This window comes from Tinamus guttatus, unplaced genomic scaffold (assembly GCF_059628265.1).
Source record: "Tinamus guttatus ecotype Peru unplaced genomic scaffold, ASM5962826v1 Tinamus_guttatus_pri_ptg000710l, whole genome shotgun sequence".
Classification (NCBI taxonomy): Eukaryota; Metazoa; Chordata; class Aves; order Tinamiformes; family Tinamidae; genus Tinamus; species Tinamus guttatus.
The window spans coordinates 3303857-3322036 of record NW_028289244.1 but is presented as its reverse complement, the minus strand read 5'-3'; the positions used below and the strand labels follow the sequence as shown (position 1 = coordinate 3322036).

At 39.2% G+C, this 18180-nt stretch overlaps 1 protein-coding gene across 1 annotated transcript in view; it reads right to left on the bottom strand.

Moving 5' to 3' along the window:
* Positions 1-18180, bottom strand: part of SPOCK1 (SPARC (osteonectin), cwcv and kazal like domains proteoglycan 1) — a 245896-nt gene that overhangs the window by 72415 nt on the left and 155301 nt on the right. Inside the window, exon 5 of the mRNA XM_088536865.1 lies at positions 5270-5402. Within this exon, the coding sequence (XP_088392991.1) occupies positions 5270-5402 (133 nt within the window). The remainder of the gene's footprint in view (positions 1-5269; positions 5403-18180) is intronic.

Genomic DNA, 18180 nt, shown 5'->3' with positions numbered 1-18180 from the left:
CCTACCTTTTCTTGATTATCCTTTTTTTTTGTGTGTTTCTGTAATTTTCCTTATAAAACTCAGACAATCCAAAAAGTTAGCAAAAAACTTCACCCAACTCCTCACGTAACTGAGGACTTCTGCTCTTAACAGTTGCTAAAGCTCTGCTGAAGAACTCGTTTTCCAGCAGGGATGGTATCAGCTGTGTCTTCAGAAAGGCTGAGTGACCAGTTATCCCAAACCAGAGAAACCTGTGCAGAACCAGAGCTGTATCCCGCCTCGAGAAGACAGGTAACACAGATGGATCAGGAAAAACCTAAACATGCTGCACTGAGTACACAACAGTTGGAGACTTTACAAACATTTAACAGCACATCCAAATACCAAGTCTTCCTAATTAAATGCATCATCCCTCATGATGCACAAATTTAACTAATAGTGTCTGGTTGTTTTAGTCATTATTTTTCCTCTAGTTTCAAGATTCTTGGAGCGTTATTTCTTTTGTACATCCCTTAATATCAAATTTGCTACCTAATGTTATGACAACAGGAGGCATTTTTTTCCATTTTCAAACAAAAAGAGACATGATCATGGGCTTAATTAGTTTGCAATGATTTAATTAAAATTTGCAGAACAACAATGTACCTAATTACAAGCATAGTAATTATACCAATGTACTTTTCAATCTTTGAAGGGACTATTAGTCATTGAGGTGGTATGTTTTGTAATTTAAGATCATCCTTATTTTCATTTTCTGATTAGTTAAGTGCAGTCATCGTCATGTTCAGGTAATTGCTTTATTAACTAGCTTAATTAAACTTCCTGTAAAACTGACAGCTACACAGTTATTCTTAATGTGTTGCTGACAAAAACATTAACTAATTACACAGTGCTCTCTGCAGGGCTTACTTACACCACAAGCTTAATTTGTTAGTACTTTAGTACTGCCTGTACTATACTATCCAAATGTTTTGTTTTGTGTTGTTAGAGTATTAAATGGAGCTATTCATATCCAGGAAACAGCAATCTCTCTACAGGCTTAAGAGTAGTGGAGGGAGAAGGTGTGTACTTGAGGACTCTTGCATTTCAAGCTATAACTAGATTCAGTGAAAATCAGCTCTCCGGGCTCTGGTTTATCAGATAAATTAAGGGGCAACAGCAGGTTCCAAAAGTTTCCAGAAATATTTTTTAAAAAATATGCAAGTCCGAAAAAAACACTGGAAACTATTGCTGAAAATAGGATGTGGCAACTGAGTAGATATAAGGCACCTTTTCCATCTGTGCTTGAATTTTCTTGTGTCTGGCACAACTAAAGAATCTGACTATCCAGGAGATGAGCTCTTTCAAAGAAAACTGAGCGACTTTATCCCCTCCAACCCACATAGGAAGTGGCCACAAAAACCCTGATCAACAACAGGGACAAAGTTTGAGAAAACCCTAGAAAGACACAGGAAAGGTTTCATGCCTGAAGGATGGTTTCATCTGGAAACCAGTGCAAAACCCCTATAACAACTAAATCATCTGAAGAGCCACAGAATGGTTTGGGTATGGTTTCTAAATCCCTTCAAGGGCAACATCTGTGCATGAACTTCTGAAGTTTTCAACATTTTCCTCGCTCCTCTGTGCTGGAAAACAAGACCTTTAAACACTTTCCATGAAGAAATGGAAGAGAAATGGAAGAGAGAGAGAAATACGTATTATATATACCTTTTTTTTTTCCCTTTGACCAGCCCTCAACAAATTAGTGAAGAGACTAAAGGCTTTTATATTCATGGAGGAAGTCAGGGAGCAAGTTCAAAGTCCCTCTGTATCTAAAGCAAGCAATGAGCTGAACAGGGTATTTTGTAACTATCTTGGATGAGTTTTATGACCCTTGTATTGAGTGTTTTGGGGTGGATCACTTCTATTATTGGAAAAAATTCTGGTCTATAGGTCTGCAATGTAATTTTTAGTGATGAATTTTTCATGGATTTTTGGAAATATGACCATTTTAACAAAAAGCCATTCACTAAGAAAATTCAAAGAGAACCAGCCATGCTGGTTCCTGAGGACGTTTGGACTTGACATTAACCTGAGCTACAATCCATGACTCTGATACACTCTTTTTACCCACATAGCAAATTCCAGCAGACCGTGCACAAGAACATGCCCCGTGGATCCCACAGTTGTTGGAGACCCAATAACATCCCTACTGCTGCTCTGCAAAGGCTTCCTTTTGAGAATCCTAATCTCTCCTAATCAACGTGAATAGGCACAGTCAGTTCCCAGCACTATAATTAACATAAGGAAAGTGTTTTCTTTCAAAACATGCTTTCCACAGAAAGCAAAATGACGAATGTGAAGTTCTGAGGATTATCAAGCAATGCTATGCTGTAAGATGATAATACTTTTGCTATCTTGCTATACAGCCTGTGTGAATGGAATATTTTATTACTCATTCAAGAATGACATTCAAGAACACATCATTTAAAGAACAACAATTAAAAACACATTTTAAGTTACTTTCTTGAACTGAATCAGTAATGGTTTCTTGAATTTTTCATGAAAAGACAACAAATCTAACAAAAAGCCCTCCACCTTCCATAAGTCATATCAAGCACTGTGAGGCTTCAGATCAAGTTCTGCAGCATTAATTTTGCTTTTCGGGCTGAAATCAAACTTTACAGGAATAAGAAGTAAAAATGCCAAGCTGTGATGTAAGGCATCCTCAGGACCTGTCTAAAAAGAAATTGCAACCTGATCCAAAGTTGAAATGGAAGATGAACTTACTCCTTTCTTAAGTAGCAATACTTAAATGGAGATGAGTATGATAACTTCATTATCCCCTTGCCTTATCTAAACAGGCAGATGCCACCACTTTTACCTAAGAATCCTAGAACCCACCAATTCAGCCTAGTACCCTGCCAAGCTGTGGCTGCTTAAAAGAGCATAGAAAAAACAAACTATGAAGGAGTAAAATAAATAGAGCATATCAGAAATAGAACAAATCAGTTCTCCTCAAATATATCAATCATCTTGGCTTCTGGCATCTACCGGCTTAGAGACTCACTGAGCTATAGCTAGAGGTTTACCTGCCTACAGCAGATTCATTCTCCATGGATTTATCTAATCCCATCCATATCATTGGCCTGCACAATACTTTGCTGGGGCAAATTTCACAATCTTATTCTGAACCAAAAAGAAAGAAAAAAAAATCTTCCTTTGTTTTAAAGCCAGCAACTCATAATTTCATTAGATCTTGGAGCACAGCATTCCTTTGCTGTATTAGTTGTGATTTCATACAAATCCATGCCAAAGAGTGGCTCCTGTTTTTTGTGCTTCCTTGCAGATTCCCAACCTCAGATGGTCCCTGCTCCCCTTCTCTACATGCTTCCTAGTTCTACCACCTCCTCTCTGAGGTGCAGTGATGGCAACTGAAGGCAAGGAAATGCCTTAGCCTGTACAAAGCAACACGATAATGCTTTAGGCTTGCTCTGAATCCTTCTTCTCTTTTTGCCTGGCGGTGATCATTACACTGATACCCTCAGGGAAAGAGCCGGAAGAATTCTAAGACCAAGCGGCTAAACAAGAGCCTGTTGCTTACGATTACTTTCTCCTTACGTGAGTTATCTTGCATTTTTTCGCCACCTGAATTTCATCTGCATTTTATCACTCGATCACATAATTCTGCAGTATCATTTCCTTTTCATTCATTTTTACCCCGGTTCAAAGGAAGGAAGCAGCAATTCCCAGTGCAGATCCCTAGTAGTGAGAACGGCAGCCCCCAGAGATGCTTTGATGTTGCTCCCACAGGCCACAAGATAGACGGTCAAAAAACATTGCCTAGGCCTGGTGGCAAGAAAAGGCAAACTCTAACTGAGTCATGCCTGATCAAAACGCCAGTGTATAACATAAATACAAATATTTACCTTGCACAAACTGCATCTTCTGCCTGTAGGAACATATGGCCAATAAATAATTCTTTTTAAGGACTTTTTCCCATGCAGTTCAAGCAAGTTATCAGTCAGCACCACAGTGCCCAAAATAAGACTTGCCACTTGCATTGCATCTGAAGGGAAATTACCAAAAAAAAGCTGTGATTTTTGTGACTCCAGGATCAGATGGATTTGGGGAAGCAAGGAGGACACCATTGTCTGGCGAAAACTAGTGGAGAATTTGAGGAAGGCAGCTGTGATCCGCTCATAAAGACATCAGAAAACCATCAGTAAAAATGTTATTTATTAGGACATTAAAATAAACTGCTTGAATGTTTGTACTTCATTTACTAAAACTTGTCATTGGTGGAATTCGAGATTGAAAAATATTTGGATCTAATGGTAAAAGAATACAAAGACAAAAGCATTCATTCAGTGCTCACATTGAACGATGCAAGTGACATGTAGAAGAATAAGTGCAACAGTGTGACTGAATATTCATCAAAAGCTCCTTACTACAGACTAAAAATCTATACTCTTAAGGGCTCAGAGGAAAAGTAACCTGTATCTGCTAATGGATGAAGGATTTGACCTGACCGGCTAAGAAGTAACTGCAGCATCACCAGCAGTGTTATCCTGTGCCACAGTGAGAGCTTTTTTTCTCTTAATCACTTTTCTCTATGGCTTTTTTTGAGTCTATTTTGGCTCTTAAAGGCAGTTTTATTCATTGGCAAGCCTTAGTCTCAATGTAGAAAGAGAAGACATCAGGGGTATCCTCCAACCATGATTTCCAGTGCCTGAAGCCCTGTTTGTGGAACATGTGTATTGAAGTCATGGAAGACCTTATTTCATAATGCGAGATCTGGCCTGCTGAATTAAACATGGCTCTGGAGCCTTATTGAATTGAACCCCTTATGGAATCAAGCCCTAAAGGTGATCATGTTTTCAGCATAAGAATGAGCCAATTTAACTCCACTGGGAATTTTTCATGGTATCATATGTGGCGCATCTGGATGAGTAAGTACTAGAACTGTGATTTAAATGAATTGTAGTATGTTAGCCATGCAGCCTGAAAATCAATCACAGAATGATGCTCCTGCCAAAACATCTATTTGGAGGCTGAATATAAAAACAAGAACTGGTCCAAACCCCTCTGGTCCAAACAAGCCAATTTTATGAAATGGATTCCTGTTGTATCATCAATATTGAAAATGTCCTAGTTCATTAGTGACAAAGAGCTATTTAGAGAAGCATTCATCAAGAAAGTCATAAAACGGCCATTTGCCATTCTGATTCGCCCTTTTTTTTTGTCAAATAGACAAAATAACCTAGATAACCACGGCTGGCCGAGTCTCGGGGCAGAAAGCAGCAGGTACCTTGGTCGTGTACGTGTGTCCGTCCGATCCGCAGACCGCGCTGCCGTGCGTCCCGGGGCACGGCCGGCACCTCGCTATGTTCGCTGGGCCGCTCCAGTGCTTCGGAGCCACGTTCCCTTTCTTTTGCCGAAGGCTGTAAAGCAAAGGACAGCAGTTTTGTGTAAAATAGCGGAAGGAGAATTTCTGCAAACAAAGCAAAGCTTGATTTTTAACCCAGTATTAATTTCAAGCAAGTACATTAAATATAGCTTCTAACGATGCTTCCATAAAGTGGCACATTACAGTTGATAATCTAAGAGTTATAAATGGCTGTGCAGTACTAAATTAACATTACCTGGCAGCTCCACTTTGATTTATAAGTACAAATGATTTCACTTTTAAATATAGCCATTTATTAAACTGCACAGCACCCCTGGTGAAGAGGAAAAGATGGTAAATCCAGGTTGCATTTAAGGAGACTTTCACCTGTCCGTCTTCAAGTTGCAATGTTCATACCAGCAGAGGAACCCCTTTGCAACTTAGGCTCATGTATCCTCTATTAGAGAGGATAAAGACTATTAAATCACTCTGAAGTTGTACCAACCTAGACACTTCTGGCTTCTAGAAAACACCAAGTCATTTCAAACATTTAAAAAAAAGAAGATTTTGAGTTAACAGTAGGTAGCAATAATTTTAAGGCTAAATCCTTTAAAAATATTGAAATTTATAATAAACTTTTTTTTTAAGCACAGAAATACAGATAAAAGCTCGAAACAACCTTGTGCTTGTATGCACAGTAACGTTCTTTATACGGCAGCTCCAGCAGAGAGTTGACTCACAGATCAGTCACACGCGCCCCAGGAATGCCATAAACTGGCAGAGAGCATCTCCAAACCCCCAGATGCTCTTGCACCACGAGAGTGACTGTAGTCTCCCTGAAGCCATGGACCACTCACTCATTGCAATAAGAATGTCTACAAATACGACATCTGCTCCAAAAACATCCTGCAAAATATGTGCAATTGATTCTGATTAATAGCTCATTTTGCCATCATAAGGAACCTTCCCTGGTACAACATTAAGTAATTATCACCAGCATGCTGTTGAAAGCTGATTCAAAGTTTGCTTTCTAAACCACAAGTCAATGCTACAATGCAGAGGCATTTTGACCGCGTCTACTTGTCTTTTACTTCAAAACATTTACAAGGCAAAGAAAGGCATCAGCTTTGCTGCAGACTCTTAAGAAAAATAACTGCCATCTGTCTTATAGCAGAGTTAAAAAAAAAAAGAAATCTTATATCAGTTTTGCTAGAGATGCATTTCAATGCACTACTGACTGACTTTATCACAGTTTTGGAAAAATATATACAGATATATTTTAAAGCAATTTCACTGCTGCTTGCAATTTGCTACATAATACTGACTCTGATGTAATGACACATTCAGCTGCTAAAATAATGAAAATTCTCTTCTTTCAACTCAGTTCAAGTTTTCTCCAAGCCGAACCTTTGTCACAGTGATGAATAGTACTATTACAAAGTTTGTGTCCACAAAGGGAATCCAATTGCAGTATCATAAACTATGAAAAGAGAAGCCTAATATCAAAGACAAAAAACCCCTTCTTATTCTGAAGTGTTTTTTTTAACGCACAGAGCAGCTTTTCCCCCTTTCGGACGCATCCTGCCTCACCGAGCTGTCAATAGTAAAGGCACCAAGTGCCATGGGGTTGCTCCTGCCAGACCTGAGGCCGTGCTGATGGGCTGCCCCATGGCACGGAGGGCAGGTAGCTTCTCATGTGCCTTAGGGCTCAGTGGTTGCCACTGTACAAGGCTTTTGCATCAGTTTTCCAGCAGTAACCTTGGCTTAGCTTTAAGTAACTTTCTATAAGCTCTTCTCCAAAAATTCTTCATCTACACATGATGTCTCCTTTCCAAACGCATACTGTTCTGGAGGGATATTTTGAGAAGCTGGATGAGACTTTTGGAAGCTTTTCAGTCCTACAACCCCTAACAACACATCAAACACCCGAGCAAACAAATTAAAACGTAGAAAGCATCTTGGCTGCAGAAGCAGCCAGCCTGCAAATCCCCTCTCAATGGCAGGGCACATCCACCGGCCCTGAGAATGCATTTTGCAAGGCAGGCCAAAGCAAATTAGCCCCTGTTTTATTTTGGTTTATATTTTTTCCTGACAACTTAACTGATCAGAGCTGATCTGTGCCGCCCGGGGCCGTCACAGCCGGCAGTCCCGGGGCACGGACACTCCGGAGCGTTTGCCCTGCTCTGCTCCTTGCTGGCAGCACCGGCTCTTGGCACCGGGACAGTTCACCAGAAGAGGCCAAACTCCATCTTCGACTCAGCAGAAGTTCCTCAAGCCCAAGGCCTCAAGCAAAACATTTCGTGATGAGTCACATTTTTTTCAACAAAAACAAAAAATTCTGACTCTTAATTTCTGACCAACTGGATGATTTGGACCGTACTGTTTAGCAATCTGCATTCTTGCCTATCACAATTCTCCCCAGGCTGGCACATATTTGATAATAGCGTGTGGCAAGGGATCAAAATAAGCTCTTTTGCAGGAAAATGTTTTGTATAAAAACAGTTTTCCAAGACATAGTGTTTCATGCAGGAAATATGTTTACAGGCTCAGATTTAAGCTGCAATACACCGAAGGCCAGAAAAGTACCTTTTTGTCTAATCTGCATAGCACAAGTCATAGCAGTGCTGAAGCATAGCAACCAAGAATAATTGAGGAATAATTTCTTTTTTTTTTTTCTTTTAGCCTTGATATAGTCTTGAAAAAAAGTAAATATTTATATTTTAATATTTTCAAGTAGAATTTTTAATAGGGAATATATTTTTTCAAGGTCATACAAACTGTTTTTCATGGACGTGTCTTGGAATGAGTCACCCAAGAGCATCATGGCCACAATGCCAGAGGTGAGAGTAAAAGACATGAAATGGATAAGCTCTGTTTCAGTCAATACTTATTTCCAAACTGCTGCACAGAGTTCATTTTCTTAACCATTACTGAACTAATTGATGGACTTTAATTAATTTATTTATTTATTTGAGACAACTGAACTTTCAGACCCTGCTCTGTACTTCCTTATTCCTGTCACTAGGTGAAACTGTGGTAAATATTACAGGACATATAAGCGGGCGGCCTATAAATATACAAAAACACAAATGCGAGCTTTTAAATTTGTCCCAGAACATGTAAATACAGAATATCGATGTTTCATTTTGAGACAGCTTAACAAAAAGCATTGCTGTGTTATGCTTTAAGTAGCTGTACAGTTTTGCTACATAATATAATGACTTGAACTCAGACAAACAATTGAGAAATTATAATATCATTTACAATGGCAAATTCTATCTATTCCTAAGGAAATAAATTGCACTGAAATTCAGACTTTACATCCAGAAAGCCTAACACCATTTCTAAAACATATTTGAAGCTTAGAATGGAAATCTATTGCAAAAATTACAACACGAGGAGCATGTCTCTCAAGGGGCGGATTCCCAAATGCACATCCAGTCAGGCTCTTTCAAATATATTTGGGCAAACTATTATTTTGGCACTGCTACCAATGTTTTGGGAGGAAAAAGATAGAAAGTAGAAGTTCCTCCTTAGGGATTTATAACATAATAGTAATTTTATTGGACCGAAAGCAGCAGACACTTGTCTGCTCTTTTTTTTTTTCTCTCTCTTTTTTTGCTACGTGCTCTGCAGCAAATAACAGCAGAAAGTTTCTCAAGAAAAAGATAAACAACTTACATAGTTTTTTCTAACAGAAAGTGTCAGGTAAACAAAACAGAGAGATTGGTATTGTCTCTTCGTATTGGAAAAGTCCCTGTTTCACATGTCTCGCAAGGACAGAATTTGGCTCAACACATGTTGCAGATCGCTTGCAACAACAACCTCTGCATTTCTGCTGCTGGAGATAACACAGCTCCTCATGGAGGTTCCCATCTAGCTGTGACACCAACGCTATTGAGCTGACCAGGCATTTTGTCAATAAAAAAGGCCCTAACCAGGAAACATCAACATGAAAAAAACAAATTATTCCACGGGGATAAATGGCTACCACTGAACCTGCATCTCTTGCCTGCAGTCATTCTGCAACGACTTGCTCTGCTTTTCCTACTTTTGCGTGAACTGCATAATATATGTCACTAAAATACATGTCTTCTTATTAATGCAATACAACACCAAAGAATGGTTAAATCTGAACTGGACTCGTATTTTTGAAAAATACCAGTAGGAACAAATTGTTTGAATAACCTTGCCTTTGGGTGCCTGGGAGCTATGCCTATTGATTTTTCAACTGCAGCTCCCATGGAGACATTCTTCAAGATTACGATTAGCTTCATCCATCTCTCTCTTCTCCCAGCCTTTATCGCTGTACGTCCCATGCAGCAGCACTTATCATAGGAATAAAAAGTTCCGTGCACCGAAACGGCACCAAATATTCGGGCTCCTTGAAAATTTGGAAAGAGTGCTGGCAGTCAGAACAAATATTAAGTGGTTTTCTGAAGCTGGAGCAGTGACTGGTGGAAGGGATAGTCACTATCAGTGTCACTTGCTCCTATTCCAGCTATGTGAAGGAAACAGCCAATGCATATCTCAGTGGAAACAAAAGGATACCTTGTTTTGAATTAGGCTCAATCTCTTTATTTTATGCAAACACTGTAAAATAAGAACGGACATACGAGTAGAGTCATTTTTCAACCTGGACTTTAGACTTTCATCTGCAAAGAATAACAATGCGCAAAGCTGGCTTGGCATCCTGTGCTACCGCTTCCTGTGCTTTCATTATTCACAGAAATAATTCCAATTATCTGATTGTGCTAAGGCTGCTGATTTCATTCTCCGGCTGCCTTCAAATCTGTTCCCAGACAGATTTGTGGTTAGCACAACCACAAGAAACAAAACGCCTCTGCTGCCTGTGTCCCCTGCACGAGCACTTGCTCGTTCTGGCATAGATGTCCAGGCGTGCAGGGATGCCTGGAGACCTTCCAGCAGAAGAAGGCAAGTTCACATCTTCCTCCTGCAGGGAGTGGGAAGGAAGAGTAAGCAGCATCTTGCTCCCCATCCTTTCATACTATGGCATCCATGGGTTTAAATTTGTCCATTGCTGGAGAGCACCAGCAGCCACAGGCCTATTCCCAAAGAGCGGGAGGTACTTAGAAGATCGAGTTGGAGATGAACAATTTCAGGAAGAGCCAAGAGAAAAATCACAAGTATTGAGGTGAAAAGTGTATCTGCAGGCCTCTTCCCAATGCAGTAAAAAGCACAGCTATTTCCAAAGGAAGACGAAGAGTCAAACACCATTTCTTATCAAGTATAAGAAGGAAGTATAAGAATAAGCAGTGGGGAAACAACATACTGGAAGAAAAATGGCAGCTAGAAGACTGAAAGTTTGGGTGTAATGAGGTATTTTGCAAGAAAAAAAAGCAATATGTTGCGGAGAAAATGCCTTATACATTCATGTGTGGACCCTATGCCTTCCTGCTAGGAACAAGGTCTGTAAGGTCAACCACTTCAACATAACTTAAAGGGGGACAGGATCAAGGTATATGGGGGATGTCCGAGCTCTGATCCTTGAAAGTAAGGAAGATTTGCTGCTGCATGTCATTTCTGGGGCCAGCAGCACTGTTCCTGCCTCAGAAAATACCCCACGGAGTTCATCGGCCTGAACAAAGTCCCTCTCTCAACCCCAAGCTCTGTGTCAAAACAGTTATAATACAGCATTTAACTATGGATACTATTAAAATGCCAAGACAACTAGGTACATACAATATCAGGATCTCTCAGGATAAGTGGAGTTCATACCCTTACTCTTCCTGATTGAGAACTGATGAGATTAAGAGCTGATTAAGACCATTAGGGCAGTATGGGGACGTCTGCCTTTGGACACTTTGACACATGCTGCATAGAAGGCCCCATTACACACTTAGCTAACAGATTATGGTGCTTACAGGCAATTTGTTTTTCAATTTAAATTTTTAATGATTTGCACTGTCCAGACCTGCTGCATACGCTCTGCAGCTTCACTGGGAGGAAAACTGGCAAGGGGCGCAAAAGGAAAACCAAAAGGCAAAATCCATGCAAACAAACCATCCCAGGGTTTTCAGAAGTTATTATGCTCTCGTGCATAAATAATACAGTTTCTAAACTCTGCTGGCTCCCATGAATTTTTCGAGCTGAACTGGCTTGAGCACTCTGGGGTTTGAAGTCGTCTTGACCAGATGCTGCAGACGTGAATTCCTGCATTGGCAGTGGCTTCCCTGCCTTCTCTCTTATAGAAAATTGCAGCCTATGGGGTTTCCTCCTGCTATCAAAAAGTAAGCATTTTTACGAGGATGAAGGTAACTTTGCCTGGCCCAGGAGCTGATGATTTTGATCTTAAAATATCATATTGATCAGGTCACCCTGCTGCAATGGGCAGAGCTCGCCAAGCTCTCCAAGGCCCCCGGCCTGTGAGATTAATCAGAGTTGTCACGTTCAGTTGGGGAAGAAAAGCTGCTCCTTACTCACTATATACCGTTTCACACGATTTGGTAGCTTCCACGTTGTTTTTCATTAAATTGGGAAGAATGGTTGTTTCCACTTTTTGCACCATTTCCCTGCTGCCGCGTCTCATCACAGTTGCAAGTTGTTCTGCTCAGCTTCCAATGGGGCAGATTTGGGTGGTTAATAGGTAGGGCTGCAATTGTGCTTCACTGCAGAAGCCTTTTGGGTGTTCGACCACCAAATCCTATTGCCACTGTGCAGCCACAGAGGGAAAACCAGTGGCCTTCCCCCCAAAACCGAGCAGCCTCCGCTGAGTTACAGTCACTTTACCCATCCCAAGGTGAATTGCACGTGATCCTCACACCATGAGACGGATTGCTGGTAGCGATGGGAAAGCAAATGCATTAAAAAGAATACAGCAATAATTCCTTGCCCTCGAGGCACTAAAACAAATGTTTCTTTTGAGAAATGACTGCACAGCGCTTCTGGTGCACAAGTACTTGCTGCTGCGATACAAACAAGCGGTTACAAGCTGCGCCAGCAAAATATTTGCCCCTTCTGACACGTTTTATTAGGAGAGAGTCTTATTAAATTCTCAAGAAGGCTACACCAGATTAAACTGTTGAGGATTTTACAATTAGCATCCATTATCTATGAATTTGAATATGATTGTGGAATAGAATTGAGTATTAGGCTGGCTTGTCAAACAATAGATAATTAAAAAAAACCATCCCAAAGCCACCTTCAGAATGTATTTGAAAGCCGGTTATAAAGTGGGTTTGGAAAAGCAATCAGGATGCTATTCCTTATGTCAGAATAACAGACAAGTTTGCCATAAACTAAATGCCAAACCACCCCATTATAAATATTACAAGGAGTGAAGTAAGTTTAAAATCCCATCCTTTTTAGCATCTAAATAGGATAAAAGTCCTGTTGCTTATTCAGCACCGCTGATTTACAGAGCTTGGTACCATAAATGTCCCTATGTACTCCTGAATTTCTCTACATATTCAGTGCTGTTGATCTGGTTATTTGACACTGGTTTGAGATTATAATATCTTTACCATTCCCATCTTCTCAAATGAGGCCATCAAGAGCATTAACCATCTTATGTCAGGCTTTGTCTTAATGAAAGGTGACTAGAGCTTCAGGAAAGTCCCAAACCAACAGGCAGAATTTACATAATCGTATTAATTTATGACACTAAGCACATACACATGATCTAGTGTAGAGATAGCACATGGTGGAACACACCTTTAGGTACAATTTGAAGATGAGCACTATTGACACACTTGCAAAAACTGCAAGACATACATTTCACGAGTTACCTGCACTGAGTTATTAAAACTTCTCTTTTCTATGACCTTGAATCATGGAGCTTAGCAACCATGCATTACACACCACCCTTCCCATATTCTTCAACATGCAGCTCCATATGTCCCTCTACCTCCAGAGACTCGAGCCACCACTAAAATGCAATATATTTATGTGTTTGAAAGTGTCAGCATTTTATAGCTGCTTCTTCAAAAGCATCTTTTTATCATGTGAAAAAGTGAGACTCAACTGCTGATATATGTAGACATACAGCACTATATTACCTGGGACTATAACAAATCTTGTGTAAAAATAGATTTAAATGCTTTGCTGTTCAATTATTAAACTGGAACCAGTTTAATACAGAGGACATCACTAGCTGAATACATGGCCCTCCACTTTCAAACACTCATTCCCATCTGAATTTCTCTTCAGCACACGTTTCCCTCTGCTTCTTTCTCTTATTGCGATCAGCTACACCTCTGTGTTGGCACCGTTTGTCCTTGATAACTTGGCTTACAAGAGATGAAGGGATTGAACAAGGGTTGACATTTTTTTCATGTCTGTCATCTCATTTGATCTAATTCTGAATTGACTGTCTCCCTCTCATACAAAGTGACCATTTTTTCTGAACACTTTAGTGTGCTGTACTCTTTTCTTGTGAGCTGCCAGTCCAGGATTTCTGTTTTCTGAGCAGTATCTTCTCCAATCCCCACTTTTCATACCCTATTTTTAATATTCTTTCTCTTATTCTTTGTTCCTATCATTTTGTCTTCTGCTCTGGCAGATGTCTAGGGACTGCAAACATTTTTTTTTTCTCACTACAAATTTGTTCTGTTCCTTGTTTTGCCTATGTTGTTGCATTTCTTTGTACGACCCATTTTCCCTCACCAAATTTACTCTCTATAGTCGACATCTGCCTGGCTGGCTTCTCTGATTGCCTCCTCCTTTCCCAAGATCCTGTTGACTTGTTCAAGGCAAATTTTATAAAATTATGAGCAACCTCAGTGCTCTTTCCTACTCACTCTTGCATTTAACCATTTTGCCTTCAGTCCTTCAATCTGACTGTTCTGCTCTGACCTCCTTCCAGATTATCTCCTTTCACTTTCTCCCTTCTACTTCTTAAGCTTTGTTCTGTCTCGTTTAATAAGGTCCCTTGGAGAAGCAGTTTTACCTCTCCACCTACTCTTAACTGTTTTTCCCTCTCCTGAATAATAATACCCATTTTTTTTTCTGTTTATAATCTAGTCTTATTCTATGTCTGTGTATTGTTTGGGATAAAAGAATATACTCTTACCATTAGACCTTTTGGTCTTTAATAAGTAATAATATTGGTGGAGTAAGGAGGTATTTACAAAGGTAAAATAAGGAATATTTCTTTCTTTCAGTAACCTGAAAGTCATGAAAACGCTCTCACCTACCTTCTGCAGGAACCCTTTTCCTGGTATGCACAAGAAGTTAAAAACTGGTTAAATTTCTCTGTTTAAGGTAGTCTTTGTGAAACCTTGTCCTAAGCCTAACCTTGGGTCTGCAGAATAGTAACTGTAAGGCTGCTCTGTACATTTTTGTGTTTTGGATTCCCTCTCCAATGATCTTCATTTCTCTGAGACCTTACAGAATTTAGCAGGGAGCACCATAAAGAGATCTACTGGACCAATTAGAGCACTGAACATCAAAACTTTAATTTTTGTTTTGTCACATATAGTCTACAGTTCATCTCTTCTTGATCATGACTTGCGGGTGTCAGGGTCAGAGCTGTTATCTACTACACTATGAATAGGGCAGGATCTACATTTCAGCACACAGCCTACTGATGACACGCTGTCAACGGTTGGGCAAAACTCATTAGGACATGAGTAGTTCAAACCAGGTTTCACTGAAATCTGAAATATGAGTTTCTTAAAGGACTATGAATTTCAGTTATTCAGGCAGCTGGTTCAAAATGAAGCAAAAATTTCTGACCTAACAGGGTGCCTAATTAAAAAAAAGCCTCAGACATCTGAGCTCTTCCTTCACTATGCTAAAATATTGTTTCACATGAAAAATTTACAAAAAGATAAGGTACAGGCGCTCAAGAACTTAACTATGGATGAGTTGCTAAGGAGGAATGACCGCATTTTGACACTCTTGGGTTTCAGGTAAACTAGATTAGCTAAGACCAGCAAAAAAATCTCTCAAAGGACTTGAAAGAGATTTAAAGGCAGATGACTGACCAGAATAATGGCAGATAACATTACAGTGTACGATCGTGAAGAATGGATAGACTAATTTATACACTGAAACTACAAAATGTCCTTTCTGTTCAACATGGACTATAAATTTAAATACCTGTGAGGTATAAAGACAGAATTTCTAAAGAAGAAGAAAGAAAAAGCAGAGAACAGAGAAGCTTTCTTTATTCTCTCTGATGAGTTGTCTTCTGAGCAAGCCTAGAGATTGGATATTAGAGCAGATTTGATTCTTTATTAGCATTTTCAGGTCTTGTTAACTAAGCTTACTCTCTTGACTTCTTAAATCATTAAACGAACAAACCGACTTACATTATGCATTACTACTAAAGCTAATTAGTCCTCCACGGTTGTTGCTCATGGATGATAACAACCACCTAATTAGAATGCTTTGTTTTGTTTCATAAAAGAAGATGGATTGAGTGGGGATTAAAGCTAGATGTTAGGTAAATCAGGAAAGCAGAATTTCCAATTTTCAATCCCCAATGACATTAATTAACATTTTTTTCTGGATGGTCATATTTTTCCCCTTTATTTTATTAAGACTCATGAGGTTAACGCAGTTTAAGGGTCTAAAATTATGGCCCGGGAAAGAGGAGAGAGAAAAAAAGGCAACAGAAGAAGAGCTGACAAAACTGTCACATAATTTCAAGGCTGTGTTCTCCATCAGTGACAATTTAAATGTTACTTCAGAGCAAAACTATGAGATTCCAGTTTCCTATCTTTAAGATAAATTTCAAAGAACATGTTAACCTCAAGCTTAAATTAAGTTTGCAATTTTTTTTGTCAAAGTGAAGTAACTTGCACTTTTCAAATATCTTCTCAAAAACTTCTACAAAATCTATTCCTTTCTAGGAACAAGTGCTACAGGAAAATATACAGCTGATTGACTCATGGGGATTGCAATAAAAACCTACTCTAATCCCACTTATAACTGGGAGGACATTACTGTCCGTCCAAAGTCCAGTCCCAAAAGAAAGGGGAGAGAAGTCTGAAAATGAGAATATAATTTGAGCCAGAGGCGAAATAAAAATACATAAAAATAAGCAGCAAATATTTTATATGAGTGAAAATAATTGGGATTCCAATGAACTGCTCAATAATGCTGCAGCCCTTCATATATTTTCCGCTTTTGAAAAGTAACCTGACATTGAAATTGCAGAAGGCTGTAATGGCCTCAAGGTACAAAAAAGTAATTCTATATTTTAAAACCATGCTACATTGCATAGGAATATGTTGCTTCAGATGTATGAGACAACACAAATCCCTACTATGGGACACAAACATTTCTTTTCAACGTGTGCATCTTCCAGGCAGGAAACAAATACAGAGACCGTCAGAGATTTATTTTGGGACAAGATTTTGCTGCTAGAGTTAAAATGTAATCTAAGCAAACTACTGCAGCACTCAGAGCGATCACATCATAAGCATTTGTGAGACTTTTGTTGGAATGCTGCAGGTCTAGTAGCTACTCCTTGGAATGTGCTGAAGCTTTTGCTTGCTGTGGAAAAATGTGGAGAGAGGCAATGAAAGGAATCACCTATTCTTTGGTACGCAAAGAGGGTTTTTGGAAAAAAAGGCTACTTGAGAACTATTAGGAAAAGCTACTTTGCCATACCAGCTTATTTTAGATACTGTCCTGGAAAATAGAGGAGAAAGGTGATGGGGAACTTCTATTCTTATTTTGGATGAGACAGAAATCAGGGCAGACTCACGCAGTGTCTTTCATCTTTGACACTGTAGAAATGAACTATGAAAGCAGCAATGCCAGAATGCTTCCAAATAATGAAAACAGCAGAGAACATCTCTAACACTTCTCCAAGAGCAAAGTCATAGCTTGCTTCTTCAGATAAAAGAAAATAAAGTATCAATTTCTCTATTTACAAATGGGAACTGTGCAACCAGTGAATGTTCTCACGTGTTTGCTTGCAGTGAGCCTTTCAGGATTTCACTGCTGAAGTACAGTACATTAAGGCGATTCCTGATAGCAAAATGAAAGGTGGATAATTCTCACTTAACAAATTTGCAAACCTATTAGTCTTCCTGCCCCCACTATTCCCCAAAGACTTAATAGCACAGATCTGTAGAAATGCCCATGGTAATTATGCTTCATTAATGTGTCAAAACCTGCCATGATATATTTCATTCCCTATTTATTTATTTATCTTAGTCACCTCTACAGTGTAACTGGTTAAGTGGCTTTGCTTTTAAGTGCACTGGTGATATGGACTGTAACCACAAGGCATATTGGCATAATGTCTTTTCTGAGTCCCTAAAAAAACAAAGTTGAAATAGAAATATAAACAAGATATCTTTAACAAGTGTGCTGAGGTATTGCACTTCTTTGCCTAAAAATGTAATGGCACTGCATTGCCTTTTTATAGTTAATTTGGAAGTGAAACAGGGATACCTGAACAGACTTATTTAAAAAGCAAAACATTTAACCAACCAGAGTTAATACTCCCTATGTACAGAGAGCACATGGTGGCTCATGTCCATAAATAATGTCATTCGTGGTTCATTGGTTGAATTAATTTGATATAAAATGACTAAATTGAAAAACGGTAGGTCGAGCTCTTAATGATTTCTGGCAGAGCACTAAGCAGGCAATCACAAGCTTATTAATGAAAATAAGAGAATAATAAAAATTGAAATATTAAAGAAGTAGGGAGCAATAAATTAAAAGTTAATTTTGATAATGCAACTTGCATTGAGTAAGAAAATAATTGATACAGAAGCCCCTTTTCATTGTGTGTTCATACTATATTGCAACTTTTCTCAAAAGAGTGCTATTGGGAGGAAATGCATGATTCCAAATGGGATAAAACACTGGAGTTTATCTATTCTTGTTTCTTATATTAGCTGTCGCTC